This window comes from Heptranchias perlo, chromosome 17 (assembly GCF_035084215.1).
Source record: "Heptranchias perlo isolate sHepPer1 chromosome 17, sHepPer1.hap1, whole genome shotgun sequence".
Classification (NCBI taxonomy): Eukaryota; Metazoa; Chordata; class Chondrichthyes; order Hexanchiformes; family Hexanchidae; genus Heptranchias; species Heptranchias perlo.
The window spans coordinates 4789176-4810655 of record NC_090341.1 but is presented as its reverse complement, the minus strand read 5'-3'; the positions used below and the strand labels follow the sequence as shown (position 1 = coordinate 4810655).

General features: G+C 44.1%; 1 protein-coding gene across 1 annotated transcript in view; it reads left to right on the top strand.

Moving 5' to 3' along the window:
• LOC137333999 (protein transport protein Sec61 subunit alpha-like 1) overlaps window positions 1–21158 on the top strand; it is a 32162-nt gene extending 11004 nt beyond the window's left edge. The window contains exons 3-12 of the mRNA XM_067998390.1: window positions 1225–1290; window positions 1649–1727; window positions 3753–3884; window positions 7285–7394; window positions 8000–8153; window positions 9292–9452; window positions 10216–10413; window positions 13293–13484; window positions 15434–15510; window positions 19223–21158. Coding sequence (XP_067854491.1) covers window positions 1225–1290; window positions 1649–1727; window positions 3753–3884; window positions 7285–7394; window positions 8000–8153; window positions 9292–9452; window positions 10216–10413; window positions 13293–13484; window positions 15434–15510; window positions 19223–19409 — 1356 coding nt within the window. The 3' untranslated portion in view covers window positions 19410–21158. The remainder of the gene's footprint in view (window positions 1–1224; window positions 1291–1648; window positions 1728–3752; window positions 3885–7284; window positions 7395–7999; window positions 8154–9291; window positions 9453–10215; window positions 10414–13292; window positions 13485–15433; window positions 15511–19222) is intronic.
• The last annotated feature ends 322 nt before the right edge of the window (window positions 21159–21480 follow it).

Sequence of the window (21480 nt, the reverse complement as noted above, 5' to 3'; positions counted from 1 at the left end):
CCTCATACTATCATAGTCTCCTTTATTCAAGCTCAGTACGCTTGTTTGAGAACCAACCTTCTCACCCTCTAATTGGATATGGAATGTAACCATGTTATGGTCACTCATTCCAAGGGGATCCTTAACTAGGACATAATTAATCTAAGTACACCTAAGTCCAAGTCATTAATATGTATCAAGAAATGCAGTGGTCCCAGTATCAACCCTTGGGGACCACCACTGTACACCTCTCGCCAATCGGAAAAACAACCGTTCACCACTACTCTCTGCTTCCTGTTACTTAGCCAATCTTGTATTCATGCTGCTACTGCCCCCTTTATTCCATGGGCTTCAACCTTGACAAGCCTATTATGCAGCACTTATCAAATGCCTTTTGAAAGTCCATATCCACCACATCAACTGCATTGCCCTCATCGACCCTCTTTGTTACCTAATCAAAAAACTCAAGTTATTTAAACGCTATTTGCCTTTAGCAGATCCGTGCTGGCTTTCCCTAATCAATCCACGCTTGGCCAAGTGACTGCTAATTTTGTCCTGGATTATCGTTTCTAAAAGTTTCCCCACCACCAAGGTTAAACTGACTGGCCTGCACCCTTTTTTTGAACAATGGTGTAACATTTGCGATTCTCCAGTCCTCTGGCACCACCCCTGTATATAAGGATGTTTGGAAGATTATGGCCAGTACCTCTGCAATTTCCACCCTTACTTCCCTCAGCAACCCAGGATGCATCCCTTCCGGATCGGGTGACTTATCTACTTTAAGTACAGCTAGCCTTTCTAGTACCTCCTCTTTATCAATTATTGGGCTGATAAGTCAGTAATATGACCTGGTTCTTTTTAATCTAACATCATTTTGAACTCCCTTAATGTCTTTCTCCACTAACTTAACTTGGTAGAATATTCCAATGTTTTATCACCCTTTTTTAAGTAACAATTTTTTTCCTGAAGCTCTCCTTGAAATTTGCTTTTTGTTTTGTTTACTTAAATTTGGTCTATTTTTGCTGGCCTGATTTGCCTTAAAATAGTATTCTGGGTTTACCTTAGCCGTGCCATTGAATACTTTATATACCTCAGTATGGTGCCTTCCCCTTCTAACATTTTTGAGCATGCAGCCCTTTTTTTCTTGGGTGCTATGCAACTGTACTGATATATATTGGTAGCATTTTGATATGATATTGGATGAACAAATGTTTCAATGTTCTAATTCTGTTCTGGCTTTTCTAGATTCAGTTTAGAGAAAAAGTACTATGGACGGCCATCACACTCTTCATCTTCTTAGTCTGTTGCCAGGTCAGTGTTTACATACATGTTGAAGTTACTTGTTCTGCTCTGACACAATCAAATATTAGGAAACGGATACATTTCTGGTAATTTAACTAAGGGTTTGCTTACATTACAGTAGAATTCCAGTAACTGTATAATATGACTACAAAAATAAGTGCTGGAAACACAGCAGGTCAATGGGCATCTGTGGAGAGAACTGATAGTTAACTTATCTCTTCTCTCCACAGATGCTGATTAACCTGAGTATTTTCTGTTTCAGATATCCTGTTTTTTTTTGCTTTGAGTGCAATTACCATTTTGGACTAGACTGTCTCAGGGAAACTACATTTGCTTATAAAATTGTTTTGTTTTTAAATCTTTTCAGATTCCTTTATTTGGCATCATGTCCTCAGACTCTGCAGATCCTTTCTACTGGATGAGAGTTATTCTGGCTTCAAACAGAGGTAACGGAAGTTTATTTTAATTGAATTTGCTGTCCACAATTAGTTTGGGTAGAGGAGTGATACTTATCATACAGCCTAAGGGGCACTTGTGACCTATCTCCTCTTCACTTGTGTCTATCAGTAGCTGTGTTGCTGTGTGTCTGTGGCAGGTTTGAAATCAGGAGCTTACTTAGTGCTGAACATCGTCTTAATCACTTTCTGGTACATTACACTAAATCATTCCTGAAGTGGCCCTTGAAAAAAAGATTGCGCAGGATTTCAGCACTTGCCAAATACTTGGTGAATAACACTGAAGCAGAAGGATTGTCTCCTGAACAATGTAGCTTAAAACTTGATGGAAGCAACATGCACATTGTGCGTCTCTTTTAATGGCCAAGCCTCTCCAATATTTTTTCCATTTCCCTTTTTCTTGTGTCTGCTTGCTCCTTGCATTGTTTCCAGCCAAACAAGAACAGGTGGGGACACACTCTTGGGTCTCTGGCAATCGTGCTGTGAAACAGGGCAATGAGGAGTAGAGAGTGACCCAGGCTGGCTTTCTCTCATTCACTGCTCCTCTCCCCTTATGGGGAATTGCATTCTTCCAAGGGCAGCACAATTCAGATCAGTTTTATTACAAAATTATGGGTGCATGCCTGCTTTCTACCATTTTATCAGTGCTTGACCTGGTGCTGGCACATTATATTTTTTTCTCCAGGACTAAATTCTTCCAATTTATAAAAAAAAATCCCATGCCTATTTCTTTGTCTTCTGAGGAGATGGCTGCTAAGCCTTTGTGACTGACATGCTCTCTGGGGTTGTTTTTAAATGTAGTTAAGCATACTTATTTGTATACAGTCTACTCTTAATTCAGTTGCTTACTTCAAATAATCTGATACTTCAATTTTGTTTTAGTAACAAGTTCCCATTTTGCTGTTTTTAAGATGCTTAATTTGAATTATTGGATAATGAATTCAAATAATCTGGAGTAGACTATAGCACCTTTTGCTATCTCAAAGTCAGTTATTTCTGGAGTGCAGCCATTCATTGTGCCACAAGCATCAAGGAGGTGACTGAGCAGTAACCTGTTTTTGGTGGTTGTGGTTGTTGGGAACAGGAGAGTTCCCTGTTCTTCAAAGTGCCATGCCTCAGTTACCTCTAGAGCAGGCAGACAGGGCCTTAATGTAATATCTCCAGTGAAGAGTGGCAACTCTGACATGCTGCACTGTTGAGTGTTAGCCTAGTTTATGTGCTCAGGTGGTGAAGTGAGGTTTGGACTCTCAGCCTTCTGATTCAAAGGTGATGGTACTACCAATTAAGCCAAGCTCACTCATATCTGTTCAGACTGGCAAGCTATTTACCTGCTTTTAAGTCTGCCTCGCTGCATGCAAATCTCACCTGGGTGAGTGTGGTGGCAGGTAGCCTGGTTAGTGACTGGTACATGAATTTGTGTTGGTGTGAAGCCCCTTCATATCTTGAATTCCTTCTCCCTGGACAGCCCAACCAAATCTGGGAATTGTGGAGACATGGCCACATTCTGCTATTTTGCAAAACGGTGTATCCATAATCGTGTGTTAAACCCTTTTAAACATTAGCTATGTCCCTCTATCATTTCAACAGCTAAGTTAATAGGTATTAAGTGTAAAACAGTACAATTTAGTACACTTGTGTGTGCTATTCTTCATTTATTACATCTGATTGCTTCCACAATCACCAACAGTGACAGACATTCCACCCAAGTTTTGCACACCTCAAAGTGCTGTCGCCAGATACAGGCTAATTCTGGAAGGACAGGGTTCTATGATTGCACTTCTGGGTGTGTTTTCACAGATCAAGTGACAGTACAGAAATTTTGCACCTTAAAATTTGTTGTATACAGTTCCTGTTCAGACTGATGGCAGGTCAGTACAATAGTCACATCATGGTAATACTGAAACTAAAAATGGATGTTTGAGTTTGTGGAGTATTAGCAGAGATAGTGAAACATGCTGAAAAGAAAATGGTCTGTGATGAGTGTCGGTGATATTAAACTATTTTTCTCCAATTCAGGTACACTGATGGAACTAGGTATCTCGCCGATTGTCACCTCTGGTCTTATCATGCAGCTTCTGGCGGGCGCAAAGATCATCGAAGTTGGTGACACTCCTAAAGACAGAGCTCTCTTCAATGGAGCACAGAAACGTAAGTTGTCTGGTTTCAGTTTGACAAGTAGCGACAGATCAATGTCTTTTTGTGACATTCTTCTCAGCTGTCCTGCTGACCCTGCAGCTTCAGCATGCGACACACTTTCAATTCTTGATTCACCAATACACACACAGCCCTGCTATCCACTGTTCAGAGAGGAGGTTGACTGGAATCACGTTTAGAACAGTTTTGCCACTGGGGTCAATTCCCACTGTGCCGTTGGGGGGGGGTGGTGGAATCAGGGTTTCGATGATGCTAATTACTTTGCTGCTTTTTGTGATGCTTTTATTTCGTTACCTTGAGTTGGTCTAGTTCCCAGTGACAGACCTGTAGCCACCAGTACGTCACCCTACTGTGTTAACCCAAGTCCTGAAGCATAAATTCTTAAGTGGATGTTTTTCACAGTTTAAGTGGACATAGTATCAACATTTCTCAGACCCACTGTGGAACTCTTGCTAATTTTACACAGAATTGTATTCCACCACAATCTGTAACCTCATGGCCTGTAATATCGCTGACTCTGCCATTACCAGCAAGCCAGAGGATCAACCCTGGTTCAATGAGTGTAGAAGGGCATGCCAGGAGCAGCACCAGGGGTACCTAAAAATGAGGTGCCAACCTGGTGAAGCTACAATACAGGACTACATGCATGCTAAACAGCAGAAACAGCATGCTATAGACAGAGCTAAGTGATCCCACAACCAGTGGATCAGATCAAAGCTCTGCAGTCCTGCCACATCCCGTTATGAATGATGGTGGACAATTAAACAACTAAGGGGAGGAGGAGACTCTGTGCACATCCTCGTTCTCGATGGTGACGGAGCCCAGCATTGTAAGTGCAAAAGACAAGGCTGAAGCGTTTGCAACCATCTCCAGCCAGAAGTGCCGAGTGGATGATCCATCTCTGCATCCTCCTGCAATCCCAACCATCACAGAAGCCAGTCTTCAACCAATTCGATTCACCATGTGATATCAAGAAACGGCTGTGTCCACTGGATTCGGCAAAGGCTATGGGCCATGACAACATTCCGGCTATAGTGCTGAAGACTTGTGCTCCAGAACTAGCCATGCTTCGAGCCAAGCTGTTCCAGTACAGCTACAATACTGGCATCTACACGACAATGTGGAAAATTGCCCAGGTATGTCCTGTCCACAAAAAGCAGGACAAATCCAATCCGGCCAGTTATCGTCCCATCAGTCTACTCTCAATCATCAGCAAAGTGATGGAAGGTGTCATCAACAGAACTATCAAGTGGCACTTATTCACCAATAACCTGCTCACCGATGCTCAGTTTGGGTTCTGCCAGGACCACTTGGCTCCAGACCTCATTACAGCCTTGGTCCAAACATGGACAAAAGAGCTGAATTCCAGAGGTGAGGTGAGAGTGACTGCCCTTGACATCAAGGCAGCATTTGACCGAGTGTGGCATCAAGGAGCCCCAGTAAAATTGAAGTCAATGGGAATCGGGTGAGGGGGGAAAACTCTCCAGTGGCTGGAGTCATACCTAGCACAAAGGAAGATAGTAATGGTTGTCGGAGGCTAATTATCTCAGCCCCCGGATATTGCTGCAGGAGTTCCTCACGGCAGTGTCCTAGGCCCAACAATCTTCAGCTGCTTCATCAATGACCTTCCCTCCATCATAAGGTCAGAAATGGGGATGTTTACTGCTGATTGCAGTGTTCAGTTCCATTTGCAACCCCTCAGATAATGAAGCAGTCTGTGCCCACATGCAGCAAGGCCCAGACAACATCCAGGCTTGGGCTGATAAATGCCAAGTAACATTTGCACCAGACAAGTGCCAGGCAATGACCACCTCCCCTTGACATTCAACGACATTACCATCATTGAATCCCCCATCAACATCCTGGGGGTCATCATTGACCAGAAACTTAACTGGACCAGCCACTGTGGCTACAAGAGCAAGGCTAGGTATTCTGTGGCAAGTGATTCACTGCCTGACTCCCCAAAGCCTTACCACCATCTTCAAGGCATAAGTCAGGAGTGTGATGGCATACTCTCCACTTGCTTTGAGTGCAGTTCCAACAACACTCAAGAAGCTCGACATCTCCAGGACAAAACAGCCTGCTTGATTGGCACCCCATCCACCACCGTAAGCTTTCACTCCCTCCACTATTGATAGAGGCTGCAGTGTGTACCATCTACAAGATGCACTGCAGCAAATCGCCAAGGCTACTTCGACAGCACCTCCTAAACCCGCGACCTCTACCACCTAGAAGGACAAGGACAAGGGCAGCAGGCACATGGGAACACCACCATCTGCACGTTCCCCTCAAGTCACACACCATCCTGACTTGGAACTATATCGTCGCTGGGTCAAAATCCTGGAACTCCCTACCTAGCAGCACTGTGGGAGAACCTTCACCACACTGACTGCAGTGATTCAAGAAGGCGGCCCACCACTTTCTCAAGCAATTAGGGATGGGCAATAATTGCCAGCTTTGCCAGCAACGCCCACATCCATGAATGAATAACTTTTTTACACATGGCAAAAACCTGAATGCTGAATAATAAGTTTGGAATTGTGTAGAAGGATGAAGACAATACTAGTCTTAAGTGTGGTAAATCATAAGAACATTATAAAGAAAGAACTTGTTTATATAGCCGTATCACGTCCTCTACACGCCCCATAGTGCTTCGTATCCAGTGAAGTGTAGTCATTGTTACATAAACATGGCAGCCTATTTGTGCATTGAAAGATCCCTGCACAGCGCATGAGGTGACTGACTGGATAGTCTTTGGTGGTGGATTTGGGAGGAATGTTGGCCAGGACACTGGTAGAACTTGCTGCTCTCCAGTGTCATCGGAGGTTTTTTCTCCACCTAAGCAGTTGGGTTGCATATATCTGAAAGAACAACAGCTCCAGCAATGAAGCTTGCTCTCAGTGCTACACTGGTGTGTCTGCCTAGATAGTGTGCTCTAAGTCCTGGAGTGGGGCCTGAACTGAAAATGAGACGAGTGCTATCAACTGAGCCAAGCTTGCACTTTTAATGGTCTGAGGCTGCTATCCCTTTCGTAGCAGATCAGTACAGTTGATGTTGCAATGAACGAGAAATGAGGCTTCTTGTTAAGTGCTGATGTAACGCCCCCAATATGCTTCATATTCCAGATATTTGGCAGTCTTGAGGTAGTCCACAAAGTTGCCACACTTTGTCACCAGGCTGGTGAATTCTACATTTCCCTCAATTAGATACAGATTGTGCTAATCTATAGCAATTAGTGAGAAAATAGTGCCAGTAAAATAACACTGGGATCTACGTCTCCATGCAACTTAACAGATGTTTCAGATCTGCTGTGTAATTTTGAAACCTGTTCTTGTATTGAGGACTTTCACGAGGTCTGGTGTACATATCTCAACTTGTGACTTTTGCCCTGCAGTTTTCGGCATGATCATCACTATCGGGCAAGCCATTGTGTACGTCATGACTGGGATGTATGGCGATCCATCAGAAATGGGAGCTGGCATCTGTCTACTGATCATCATTCAGGTACCGCTGATCATGTGTTGAAATGTCATTGCATTGGGGGCAGCTGTGGTTTTCCTTCGGCTACTACGCTTGGTAATGAAATGTGCAAAATTTTATGGTTCTGAATTCTGTCTGGGCAAACTTCGTCCTCTGAGCATTGATTTTGGGATTTTTATATTTTGAATTAATGCATGGTATGTTAAACTAAAGCCAGCCGATTGCAATTGCAATCATTATTTCAGTGAGTAGTGAATCTATGGATCAGGCTCCCCAGGGAGACGGTGGGAGCAGGAAGTATTGTTTAATTCAAGTTAGATAGATTTATTTCAGAAAATTATATTTTGGAAACCGTAACTAATGAGACATGGAATATGGTCATTATCATATTTCTAACATTTGTATGTTGCTCAAGTGACCAAATTGAGAGCAACATTGATATTGTCTGCAGAGGGAAGCTATAAAATTGTATATTTGTTCAAGTGTGGAAAGTGTAGTTTGAGGAAGAAATCTGTTTTAATTTGGCAAATGGTAACTAAAGATTTGGGCTCTTTCAGTCAAGGTACAGTGCTTTTTCCTTGCAGAGTTTTACTGCACATTTTGTCAATGGGTTTTAAAACTTTTTACAGCTGTTTGTTGCCGGCCTGATTGTGCTGCTCCTGGATGAACTGCTGCAGAAAGGGTATGGCCTTGGATCTGGTATTTCTCTCTTCATCGCCACGAACATCTGTGAGACCATTGTGTGGAAGGCTTTCAGCCCCACCACAGTGAACACCGGTAGAGGTAGGCGGATAACAGCAATAATCTTTATACTCTTAAAGAATATACAGTACACCCAGTCTCGAAATCTAGATGAAGGACCGATGCTTATAATGGATACCACCATGGTTATGTGCAAGAGATCAGCTGAGGTAAATCAAGTAATAGATGACACTAAGTTTTTTTTTAAACCAAAGCCTGAAAGGTAAGAGAAATAGAAGGTGGGGAGAGCAGTTACAAATTTTGAGCTCCATTGGGGAAAATGAGTTGGACTAGAAGACTGTGCCATTTGATTTTTTAACAGTGGGTCTGTAGGGAGGAGAAAGTGTAGGATGGGGTATATGGAGTTCAAGACAATGGCTGAGGAGTGAGGGCCACGTTGATAAGAGATGCAAAAGTCACATCTGAGGGGAGTGATCGCCTATTGAATGACTAGCTGTATCCTGTACAACAGGGTATGACAGGTGGTTGGTGAGTATTTATTTTAAAGATCAATGAGCCCAGTCTGTGACATTTTGTTGAAAAAAGTTTTATACATCACCAGTTACTAACAGAAGGGTTAATGCATCCTGGCAAAGAGGAAAACTGAATGGTGTGTGGCAGGTTCAGTGGCAGTACAATCAGATTAATGTTTCTCATGTTTACAAAAATACCTGCAGTACTGATGCAAAGGTAAATGTCTGGCCCAGTTGAATAGAGATAACCCTATCACTGGTGGTTGGAGTGATCTTGTGTGAAGTGAGTTTGAGACTATTCTAACAGGAAAGTAGATGGCAGTTCTTTTTCAAAAAGATCCAGTTATATAAGACCCCCCTCTTGTATGGTTCCTCCAAATCTTGTAGAGATGGCTGCCTGTGGTCTCTTTAAATGGGTGAGCTATGAGCATTGCTCCTTGGAGTGATAGGACATGGTTTGTACCTGCAATTCCGCATGTGCTGTGCTTCCATCTCAGCCTTGTGGAGAGTAGGGGCTCCTCTAGAAAGAGGGATGGCTGCACACTGATGCATATGCCCACTCGCGTTTTCTTGGCTGGATAGTGCCGAGAAAACCAAAAGATTTTTTTTTTGTTTAAACTCTCATCCGAGGTCAATAGTAAGGGGTGCTGTGTTGTAATTAATCTCCCTCTCTGTAATCTGTTAATTGTGGCATCTGTTTTCAACAGGGACCGAGTTTGAGGGATCAATTATTGCCCTGTTCCATCTACTGGCCACGCGACAGGACAAAGTCCGTGCTCTTCGCGAAGCCTTTTACCGCCAGAACCTGCCAAATCTCATGAACCTCATTGCAACCATCTTTGTCTTTGCTGTGGTGATATACTTCCAGGTGAGTGAGCAGTGAAACCCCCCAGTGCTGCCAAAAGAAAAATCTCTCTGCTGTTTGACTCAAGTCAGTAAATATGTCTTGCTGCAATGTGCTTCAAAGTGAAGTGCTTTGAAAACCCCCTGAAAACCTTTGAAAGTGCACATTTTTCAAAGATTGTTGGTATTAATTGGCGGGGGGAGAAATGAGAAGTGTATTCCAGTGGGAGCTGACTATGGATGTTCCAGAATGGCATCTTTACTCTGGGTTGCAGCTGTAATTGTTTCTTTATTTCTTCTATGTGTAGACAATGCAGTATTTATCGCCCATCCCTAGTTGCCTAGAGGGCATTAAGTATACCATGGGACTGGAGTGGCATGTAGGCCAGACTGGGTAGGGATGGCAGGTTCTATTCCTTGAAGGACATTAGTGAATCAGTTGGGTTTTCATCGGCAATCCTGCAGCTTTTGTGGTCATGTTCCTGAGTGTCAGACCACAAATTACCAGATTTACTGAATTCAGTTTCACATTTTGCCATAGTGGGACAATGGATTCTTGCACTGTGTCCCAGTTGCCTCCAGTACAAATTCTTTTTTTTTAAAAATGTCTGTCTGCTGGTGGGTAATGGACCAGTTTACTGCCAAGTGTGCTATTGTTCCAGGTTAAGTGTCTAGTCTGTTACCTGATCTCTGCATTTGGTGTCTGTTTCCCTGGTTTTTTTTTGTTAATCTCTCCATTTTAATGGTATTGATGCAAATTAAAGCAACTTTTTGTTGACACCTTGCAGGGCTTCAGAGTGGACCTGCCAATTAAATCTGCCCGTTACCGTGGACAGTACAACACCTATCCCATCAAGCTTTTCTACACGTCGAACATTCCCATCATCCTCCAGTCTGCTCTGGTCTCCAACCTGTACGTCATCTCTCAGATGTTGTCTACAAGATTCAGTGGCAATTTCATAGTCAATCTCCTGGGGACCTGGTCTGTAAGTACAATTTTTTGATTTTGGGGGGGTTGAGAATTTTTTAAACAAAAACATCAAATAAGCAAACAAACCAAGTTAATGAGCTTGGAGAGATTTTGCTTGCATCTTCTCTCTAAGATCTCCAGTAGATACATGTGAGGAAGCCATTTGGCTCATCTTGACTTATCCATCTAAAATGAAGCTACCTTCTCTTCCATTCTCATGATGGCATCCAACTGTTAAATGTTTGAGGTTGTTGCTTTTATTGCCTTACCTGAAAATCCTTTCTCTGCATTGATCACACTCTGAAGAACTTACTGATGTCAGTCCTAAATTTACCTTTTTCCTAGTTTGAACTTGAGCCCTCTTGTCCTAGTGTCACAGTTTGAGGAGCAGTAGAGAGGCAGACTGTAAAGACTTGCTCAAAAAAGGCCATTCGGGATTCATGAGAACAGGAGTGGGACTAGAGGCTACTCCACTAGTTCGAAAACAATTAGGGGTGCAGCAAGGTTGAGAAGATCTAGAGTAAGTGACTAGGAATCTGTCTTTCAGGTACTGATAAATTAGAGTAGTTCCCACTTTTTTTTATTTTAAAGGGAATTGGATGGATTCCTCGTTCTGTTGGGATTTGAAGAACAGTCTGACAACTGCTTTAGGTGCACCACCCAGTGTGGCAGAGATCCTTGGTTTGTTTGCAACTAGCTGATCTTAGGCATGGTGTTAATTGGGGTGCTGCAATCAGACTTTGCAATCCTCTGTTGGGGAGGTGAACATTGTTCTTCCTGATCGGTGTCCAGCACCGGAAAGTATGGCAGCTGGGTGAGAAGTCTTGGACTCTACTGTGAAACGCCCCAAGTCTAAGCTTGCATATGCTAACTGGGCTTTTGGGTCAGGTGCTGGACAATAGCTTACAGCCATGGAAACCTGCCACAGCAAGTATCAGAACCTTCAGAAGAGGAGAAAATTAGGGGAGGGTGAAAAAATAAAGAGTGGCCAGATTGGAGTCTGAAATTGGGTCGGGACATTAGTCTGAGGTGAGTGACTTCCCCTCCACCCCTCCTGTTAGAGGGAGAAAATAGAATGAGAGTAAACTAGCAAGAAATATAAAAACAGATTGTAAGAGCTTCTACAAGTATGTAAAAAGGAAGAGATTAGTGAAAGTAAATGTTGGTCCCTTAGAGGCTGAGACAGGAGAAATTATAATGGGGAATAAGGAAATGGCAGAGATGTTAAACATTTTGTATCTGTCTTCACAATAGAGGACACAAAACAGACCCTTGGTTCCCCACTCTTTCTGGTATGAGTGAGGAACTTAATGTAAGTAATATTGGTAAAGAAAAAGTACTGGAGAAATTAATGGGACTAAAAGCTGACAAATCTCCTGGACCTGATGGCCTGCATCCTAGGGTTCTAAAAGAGGTGGCTGCAGAGATAGTGGATGCATTGGTTGTGATCTTTCAGAATTCCCTAGATTCTAGAATGTTCCCAGTGGATTGGAAGGTAGCAAATGTCACCTCCCCCTCCCCCTCCCCCCCCCCCCCCCCCCCCCCCTTGCTATTCAAGAAAGAAAGGAGAGAAAACTGAGCTACAGGCCAGTTAACCTGACATCAGTCATCGGGAAAATGCTGGAATCAATTATTAAGGACTGGTAATGGTACTTAAATCATATGATTAGGCAGAGTCAACATGGTTTTATGAAAGGGAAATCGTGTTTGACAAATCTGCTGGAGTTTTTTTGAGGAGTAACTAGCAGGGTAGATAAAGGGGAACCAGTGGAAGTAGTATATTTTGGATTTTCAAAAGGCATTTGATAAGGTGCCACACGAAAGGTTGTTACACAAGGGCTCATGGGATTGGGGTAATATTAGCATGGAAAGAGGATTGGTTAATGGACAGAAAACAGTAGGAATAAACAGGTCATTTTCAGGTTGGCAGGTTGTAACTAGTGGGGTGCCACAAGGATCAGTGCTTGGGCCTCAGCTATTTACAATCTATATTAATGACTTAGATGAAGGGACTGTGTCCAAGTTCACTGACTATCAAAGCTAGGTGGGAAAGTAAGCTGTGAGGAGGACACAGTCTGCAAATGACTGGGCAAGAAGGTGGCAGATGGAGTATAATGTGAGGTTATTCACCTTTTTGGTAGGAAGAATAGAAAAACAGAATATTTTTTTAAATGGTGAGAAACTATTAAATGTTGGTGTCCAGAGAGATTTGGGTGTCCTTGTGCACGAAGCACAGTTAACGTGCAGGTACAGCAAGCAATTAGGTAAGCAAATAGTATATTGGCCTTTATTGCAAGGGGATTGGAGAACAAGAGTAAGGAAGTCTTGCTGCAGTTGTACAGGGCTTTGGTGAGACCTCACCTAGAATACTGTGTACGGTTTTGGTTGTCTCACCTAAGGATGAATATACTTGCCTTGAAGTGGTGCAACGAAGGTTCACTAGCTGGATTCCTGGGAAGAGGGTTGTCTTATGAGGATTGAGTAGAATGGACCTATACTCAGAAGAAAGAGAGGTGATTCTGAGGGGGCTTGAAAGGGTAGCTACTGAGGATGTTGCCCCCTGGCTGGGAAGTCTACAACTAGAGGGCATGGTCTCAGGATAAGCGGTCAATCATTTAGGACTGAGATGAGGAGGAATTTCTTCACTCAGGGTTGTGAATCTTTGGAATTCTCTGCCCCAGTGGGCTGTGGATGCTCAGTCGTTCTGTATATTCAAGACAGATCAATAGATTTTTGGACTTCAAGGGATATGGCGATCAGGCAGGAAAGTGGAGCTGAGGTCAAAGATCAGCTAAGATCTTATTGAATGGCAGGGCAGGCTCGAGGGGCTGTATGGCCTACTCCTGCTCCTATTTCTTATATTGTGTTAATGAAACTTTTTTCCTTTATTTGAAGGATAACACGGGTGGTGGTCCGGCCCGTGCGTATCCCGTTGGGGGTCTGTGCTATTACCTCTCTCCTCCAGAATCGTTCGGCTCTGTGCTGGATGACCCTGTTCACGCAGCGATTTATATTGTCTTCATGTTGGGCTCCTGTGCTTTCTTCTCCAAGACCTGGATCGAAGTGTCTGGTTCTTCTGCCAAGGATGTAAGTGTCTGCACTGTAGAGGGTTATTTTATGTTTGAGAGAATCTTGCCATCAATATTGGGTGTTTTTTAAAAACAAAATTGTAACCTTGTCCAATTGCCAGTGGGTCTGGGATCAATCTCAATTGGGATCCTATTGCACATTGGACAACAGTATAAAACTCCTAATTTAACACTAAATGGACAGTCTTCCTCAGATGTCGCAAGATATCTAGTGGTAAATAGAAAAATGTTGCACATTAGAGCAGCTGGTTCTTGTGAAGTGGAGCCCAAGGTGCATTATTGGGGCAGAGTAGAGGGGGCTTTAACCCTTGCTGGATCTGACCTTTTAGTGCTTCATGCTAATACTAGCTGTCACCAACTTCCTTGTTTTCACGAGCATAAAATTTTTTTTTTTTTTAAAAAGCTAACTTTTTGTTTTAATTTTAAAAATTGTTCAGACAAGCCCAGTGGCTCAACGAGTTTATCCAAAGAGTAACTGAACCATACAGAGCAGAGGGGTTCCTGGTTCAGTCCCTGGTCTTTACTGAATTTTCTGATCTTAGCCAGGCAGTGATGGAGTTGGTACAGTTGGCTTTGTCACCCATGGGTTAGGGAGAAGAAATCACTGTCTGGTGACCCCTGTAGTAAATAATGCCCACTCTAATTGAACAGTCTGACATTTCATTGCAAATGAAGGATAGTCACTTGTGCAAGGGATCGGGATGGGGGAGGCCAGCCCCTGGGGCCATACTGAGCAAGGAGTCCAGGGTGGGAGTGAAGATGTAGGGTGGGGTAGAGCAGTACACTGCCATCGGGCAGGAGATTCTGAAGGTGGCGAGCACTCTGCTCAGTTCCTGCAGTCTCCGGCTCTTCCTCCCACTCCAAGATGTGGTACTTGTTATATGCACGTTGGGAGGGTGAAAGTTTATGAACCCTGGCCTGATTCCAGAAATGCACTCTGTCAACTAAGTTATCTGCTGAATTTGTTTCTTTCATATTTTAAGTAAACATTGATTAAAAACCCATTTTGAATGTTGTTTTCTTAAAGGGGTCCTGATGGTGAGACTCTTGAGACTAATGTTTGTGTGAACAGGGCTTCAGAGTATACAGTAATCTGTCTTGGGTTTAGTAATCTTTACAATGGGGAAGTTTATACACTAGCACTGGCATCGCTCCTTTGATGAGTAAGTAGAAATATGCAAAATAACTGAATATTATTAGGGAAAAGGCTGCAGCTTGTGTGTAATAGCTTGTTAATTGGTTTGTTGCACAGGATTCCTCCTCACTTCACCCCTCCACATTTCTTGTGTGGGGGGGTGGGTGGTAGAAGTAGAGAAAGACCCTGTGCAGTAAACCAGCCTTGGAAGGACCTTTTTTTGGGTGGATTGAAAAGATCTTATTGACACTACTCGAAGAATAGTGCTGAACACTGCTGAGAACTGGTCTGCCATCTTGATTGCTCGATCTTGTATGCATAATGGCTTCCACGCTTGCCAACATTAAATAGTTGATAGTGTTTGTATGAGATGCAGTAAGGGCTGTGGATGCTCAGTCGTTGAATATATTCAAGGCTGAGATCAGTGGATATTTGGGCACTAAGGGGATCGGGTGGTGAAGTGGAGTTGAGGTGGAAGATGAGCCATGATCTTATTGCATGGCGGAGCAGGCTCGAGGGGCCGTATGGCCGCCTCCTATTTCTTATGTAAGGTGCCATATAACTGGACTTGCTTGCTCTTGATTTATGGAGTTTGCCTGCTGTTTGCTGGAAGGTGGTGGGGGGGCGGGGGGGGAGAGGAAAGGGAGGAGAGACGAAAGATGGAATATTGTTACTGGATTGGCACAAACATTTGAGACCATCCATGACACACTAATAGTCTTGTATTGATGTGATGTCTGTGGCTGGTTTGTTTGCGCACTCTGGTACAACAGCACAATTAAGTTGGAATATTTCTTCTCATTGAATTACAGGTAGCCAAGCAGCTAAAAGAACAGCAGATGGTGATGAGGGGACACAGGGAGACCTCAATGGTCCATGAGCTCAACAGGTGAGTCATTAACTCGCTACCATTTTTTTTCATCAAAACTCAAATCATTTTCATCTTTTTAAAGCCAGTATATGTGTATAGTTTAGATTCCTAAATATTTAAAACAGCAGGTGTATTTCCCATCACTGCTTTCAAGTGGTAGCAAGCAGTCTGAGGTACTGAGCAGAGGCTTGGCACTTCATTCCTGCTCTAATCACTTTTCCTATTTTTTTTGGGGGGGTGAAACGAGTGAGTAGTAAGTTGATCTGATTCAAGACCTGATGGTGGATTGTAGACTTCTGGAGCTGGACTGAGTGGTTTCTTGCACCTTCCTACAGCCAGAAAGGGCAAGAAAGAAATAATCTTTGCCCACTTAAGGTCCCTGGTTTATGTATTTCTTAAAAAAAAACAGCCATTGAGTGACAGACCACTGTTGCAAGCTGTTGATTGTGTTTAGAGGGTGCCAATCTTAAGTGGTGTTTCCATCTAGCCCTTGATGCACTGCCTGTGTGTCTAAAGATTTTTTTTTTTGCCTGTGTGCCCTTCAGTCTTCTGACTATGGCCTTCTGTGCATGCTTCCCTTTTCGTGTGGAAGGCAGTGTCTACAGCTGTCTTGGCCCTACACGGGAAGCCTCACCTAAACCGTGCTGTTTCTTGACGCCTCCCACTTATACATTCTGCCCTCATTGTTGTCCGTACTGGGCACTAGCTCAGTTAATCAGCTGCGGGTCTGTAATAAGAGGACAAAGCAGCCCGCTTGATTGGCACCCCATCCACCACCTTAAATATTCACTCCCTCCACCACCGGCACACTGTGGCTGCAGTGTTCCATCTACAAGATGCACTGCAGCAACTGGCCAGGGCTTCTTCGACAGCACCTCCCAACCCCGTGACCTCTATCACCCACAAGGACAAGGGCAGCAGGCGCATGGGAACACCACCATCTGCACATTCCCCTCAAGTCACACACCATCCTGACTTGGAAATATATCGTCGCTGGGTCAAAATCCTGGAACTCCCTACCTAACAGCACTGTGGGAGAACCTTCACCACACGGACTGCAGCGGTTCAAGAAGGTGGCTCACCGCCACCTTCTCAAGGGCAATTAGGGATGTAAGCTGTGAATGAAAATAGGAAATTAGACACTAAGAAAATAGTCCAAAGAGGAGAAACAAAATTAGTTTTAAAAACGAATTCAAAAGGTTTTACAAAAAAACATGATAGAATGAAAGTGATTAGAAAATTATAGAATATCAGATGAACAGAAGGAAACAAATAGAGAAACACAGTACGTGGGCAACATTGACAAGGTTACATTTATCGCCCATCCCTAGTTGCCCTTAGTGGTGGTGGGCCATCTGCTTGAACTGCTGCAGTCCCTGTAGCGATGGTGCTCCCGCAGTGGTGTTAAGTGGGCAATCCCAGCGTATTGGCAGGCTTAGAGAGATTGGCAAACATACTAGAGTTTTGAGTATGTGAAGAGCAGGTGTCAAAGTATGTATTTACAGAGCAGGTGATCAGCTGGCACAGGTTGTCTGAAAGGCTATTTTGAGGCTAGACACTTTATCCTTTAAGAAACAACTCTCTATCTAGGGTCGGTGATCTGCATTAAGGTTAAATGGCCCTCTTGTCTGAATATATCTTGTTGCAGATGGAGATACAGATGCAATAGGAGGCATTTCTCTTGGAGAATGAGCAGTTACAGGGAGAGATGTGCACATTTTGAGTCGAAAAGCAATGCACACAGTACATCAGTTAGTGCACAGACTCCACCTAGTGGCCATTGTGTGCGGTGTGCTTTCATTTCCCTGCACTACAAACTAGGGTACGGTAGCATAGTGGTTATGTTACTGGGCTAGTAATCCAGAGGCCTGGACTAAAATCCAGAGTCATGAGCAAAGTGATGGAAGGTGTCGTCGACAGTGCTATCAAGCGGCACTTACTCACCAATAACCTGCTCAGTTTGGGTTCCGCCAGGACCACTCGGCTCCAGACCTCATTACAGCCTTGGTCCAAACATGGACAAAAGAGCTGAATTCCAGAGGTGAGGTGAGAGTGACTGCCCTTGACATCAAGGCAGCATTTGACCGAGTGTGGCACCAAGGAGCCCTAGTAAAATTGAAGTCAATGGGAATCAGGGGGAAAACTCTCCAGTGGCTGGAGTCATACCTCGCACAAAGGAAGATGGTAGTGGTTGTTGGAGGCCAAGCATCTCAGCCCCAGAGCATTGCTGCAGGAGTTCCTCAGGGCAGTGTCCTAGGCCCAACCATCTTCAGCTGCTTCATCAATGACCTTCCCTCCATCATAAGGTCAGAAATGGGGATGTTCGCTGATGACTGCACAGTGTTCAGTTCCATTCGCAACCCCTCAGATAATGAAGCAGTCCAAGCCCGCATGCAGCAAGACCTAGACAACATCCAGGCTTGGGCTGATAAGTGGCAAGTAACATTCGCGCCAGATAAGTGCCAGGCAATGACCATCAACAAGAGAGTCTAACCACCTCCCCTTGACATTCAACGGCATTACCATCGCCGAATCCCCCACCATCAACATCCTGGGGGTCACCATTGACCAGAAACTGAACTGGACCAGCCATATAAATACTGTGGCTACGAGAGCAGGTCAGAGGCTGGGTATTCTGCGGCGAGTGACTCACCTCCTGACTCCCCAAAGCCTTTCCACCATCTACAAGGCACAAGTCAGGAGTGTGATGGAATACTCTCCACTTGCCTGGATGAGTGCAGCTCCAACAACACTCAAGAAGCTCGACACCATCCAAGATAAAGCAGCCCGCTTGATTGGCACCCCATCCACCACCCTAAACATTCACTCCCTTCACCACCGGCGCACTGTGGCTGCAGTGTGCACCATCCAGAGGATGCACTGCAGCAACTCGCCAAGGCTTCTTCGACAGCACCTCCCAAACCTGCGACCTCTACCACCTAGAAGGACAAGAGCAGCAGGCACATGGGAACAACACCACCTGCACGTTCCCCTCCAAGTCACACACCATCCCGACTTGGAAATATATCGCCGTTCCTTCATTGTCGTTGGGTCAAAATCCTGGAACTCCCTTCCTAACAGCACTGTGGGAGAACCGTCACCACACGGACTGCAGCGGTTCAAGAAGGCGGCTCACCACCACCTTCTCAAGGGCAATTAGGGATGGGCAATAAATGCCGGCCTTGCCAGTGACGCCCACATCCCGTGAACGAATAAAAAAAAATTTTTTTAAATTGTGTTTTGAGTACAGTGAGCTCCAGATTAAGTCATATAGGTGTGTGGATTTTTTAAAAATAAATTGTGTTCACCCAGTGGGTATGGGTATCCAGTGTCTGCACTGAGCACAGATCAGGTATAGTGAGTTAGATACAGAATAAAATGCCATCAGTGAGGGTGAGAAAACTGCCACCTCCTACTCCTGCCATTTTGTGGCCTCTGAAAAAGATTGTTAGAGCTGAATTGGGTGGGGGGGGTGGAGAGAAACACATTTTGCGCTTTACACCACGCTTACTAGGCACTGGATTGACGATGCCCAAACTCATTTAACAGACAGGAGACTCTCATCGTCATTCTGGGCTTAATTAGAACCTGGGCTCCCAGCAGTGAAAGGCCAGTGTCTCCACCACTCGGTCCCCATTTCAAATAGAATCACATTCTGTCTAGCAGCACAGCACATTGGATAAAATACTCTGAAATTTGTATTCATGCATCCTTTTTATTTTTGTTTCAGATATATACCTACTGCTGCTGCTTTTGGAGGCCTGTGCATTGGCGCCCTCTCTGTACTTGCTGACTTTCTGGGGGCCATAGGGTCTGGGACTGGTATTTTATTGGCAGTGACCATCATTTACCAGTACTTTGAGATCTTCGTAAAAGAACAAAGTGAAGTGGGAAGTATGGGAGCTCTGCTCTTTTAACACCGGGTGGACACCCCTTCTTTGAGTGTATTCGTGAGAGTCCAGATGAGAGAAATTTCCGAATTATCACAGCAGGGAAGAATGTCTCTTAACCCTTTCTCGCCCAGTCAGTTCCCTTTTTATTTTCTATGAGAATTCATGGCTGCTTTGAGTGGCAAAGGGTTAATTCAGCTTTTCATCTTTTTTGGCACCAAGTGCTGAAAAACATTTAGGAATCTGTTTGTTTAATTATGGTTTAAAAGCACAAATTTCCACCACGAGGAAGTGTTCAGCATGGTTGTGTGTGTGTGCGCGTGTGTGTGTGTAGATTCTTGTTTCACTTTGATTCATTCTGTGATTCAAAGGCGTAACAAAGATCCAGGAGGAAATTGTGGTTTTTTTTAATTTAAAACTCTCTACTTCTCAGTGGGTTAATGCATGTAGTGTCTTATCGAGCTGTACAGACCAGGAAGGCCTCTGGTTTGATCCCTGATCGGTTGATGCTCTTAACTGGGTCAGCACTCCTGACCTGGGCAGATACGAGGGGGAGATCAGACAGCATTCCTGCTCCTGATTGCTGTCCAAAGGTGCCCGCTGGGAGATTGAGATGTTGGGCAAGAAGGTGGTCAGACTCTGTTCTGATGCATTGTGTAGTCACATAGTCAGCTAACTATATCTGAGCTCGCACATAGGGGGCCCCCAGCAGCCACGGGATCTCAGCAGAGCGCCTCAGTCACCTGGAAAGGAGGGGAGACGATTGGAGTGAGAATTAAAATGCTCCCCGGACAGCTGAGTTGTCCTGTAAGCATGATACCGATTGGTGTTGGAGATCTCCATGTAATGGCACTACCTGTCTACATGAATTTGTTAATAGTATTGGGTTGCTGTTCAATTATTCACCTCTCCCTAGTCTTGAGTTTCTGCCTCCTTGCCTTTTGTTAGTGAGCTATGGCCAGTACAGCTATTGGAAGGGGGAGTGACGAGGGGATGGAGTGCGAGCAAATCACCTCGATAACACTGACATCGCTAAACTCTGCTTTGTGGGGTTTGATGGCAGATGCACCTGCAAATTTATTGGAATTTATAGAGTTGGAGTATTTCAAGATGTGAGTCTCTTGTATGGATGGATGCACTTTGTGTATAACTATCTGGCTGCTGGAGGTAGCAACATACTTGGACACGCTTTTTTAAACTTAAAACAGTTGAACCTTAAAATGTTGCAGGTCTGAATTTTCTTGATTTGGAGAAACTTAAATTTTTATTTTTTCAAACTGACATTTATCTTCACAGGATAAATGTTTTTGTTGGGAACAGCTTACTGATGCCCCTTGATTTTTTTTTTTCTTTCCCTCTTCCACAAGTTCAGAAATTAACCAAGCAGTGTTTGGGGGTGCTGTCGGTGGTGGTGGTTGTATTCTGAGTGCATTCTAAAATGCTGAGGCCCATTAGACAATAAATTTGCTGGCATCTGTCTCCGAACCTCTACTTTTTAAAAATACAGTAAATTTTGTACATAATTCCCTGGCACCCGGATGAAAACTGACATTCTTCTGCTCTGATGAGATTTTAAAGGATTCTCTTTCTTGCAATGTAAACATTTCAGGATTTTTCTTTTTTTCTCTCAACCCACGGATCCAATTTGGAAAAAAAAAGGACTTTCTATGCATTCCCATGCGTTGGCAGCGACTAAACCTCATTGAGCAGAGTTTATCCTCCTGCAGGACCTGCTGACTGAAATCCGGACTTTATAAATAAAAGTGTTTGAGAATATGTTTGATATCGGTCTTCCTGATTGATCTCCTATGCAGCACAGAACAGTAGACGAGCAGCTAGTACCTGTTTTCCAGTGTTTGGGGGGAGGGGGTGATGCCTGGCTTTGTTTTTGTTCTACCCCAATCCTCCTTAGTCCAGAGATTGAGGACAAAACACTAGCTTTAAAAACCCTGGAATCCCATATAATGGAATTTGACCTATTCACTCACTGCAAAACCAGTGGCAATGCTACGTTTAAAGTGCACTCTTTCTCTGCTTCCTCTCTCCCCTCCCACCGCCCCCGCCGCCTCCAGCTTTCCTGTTTTTGCACTACCATCTC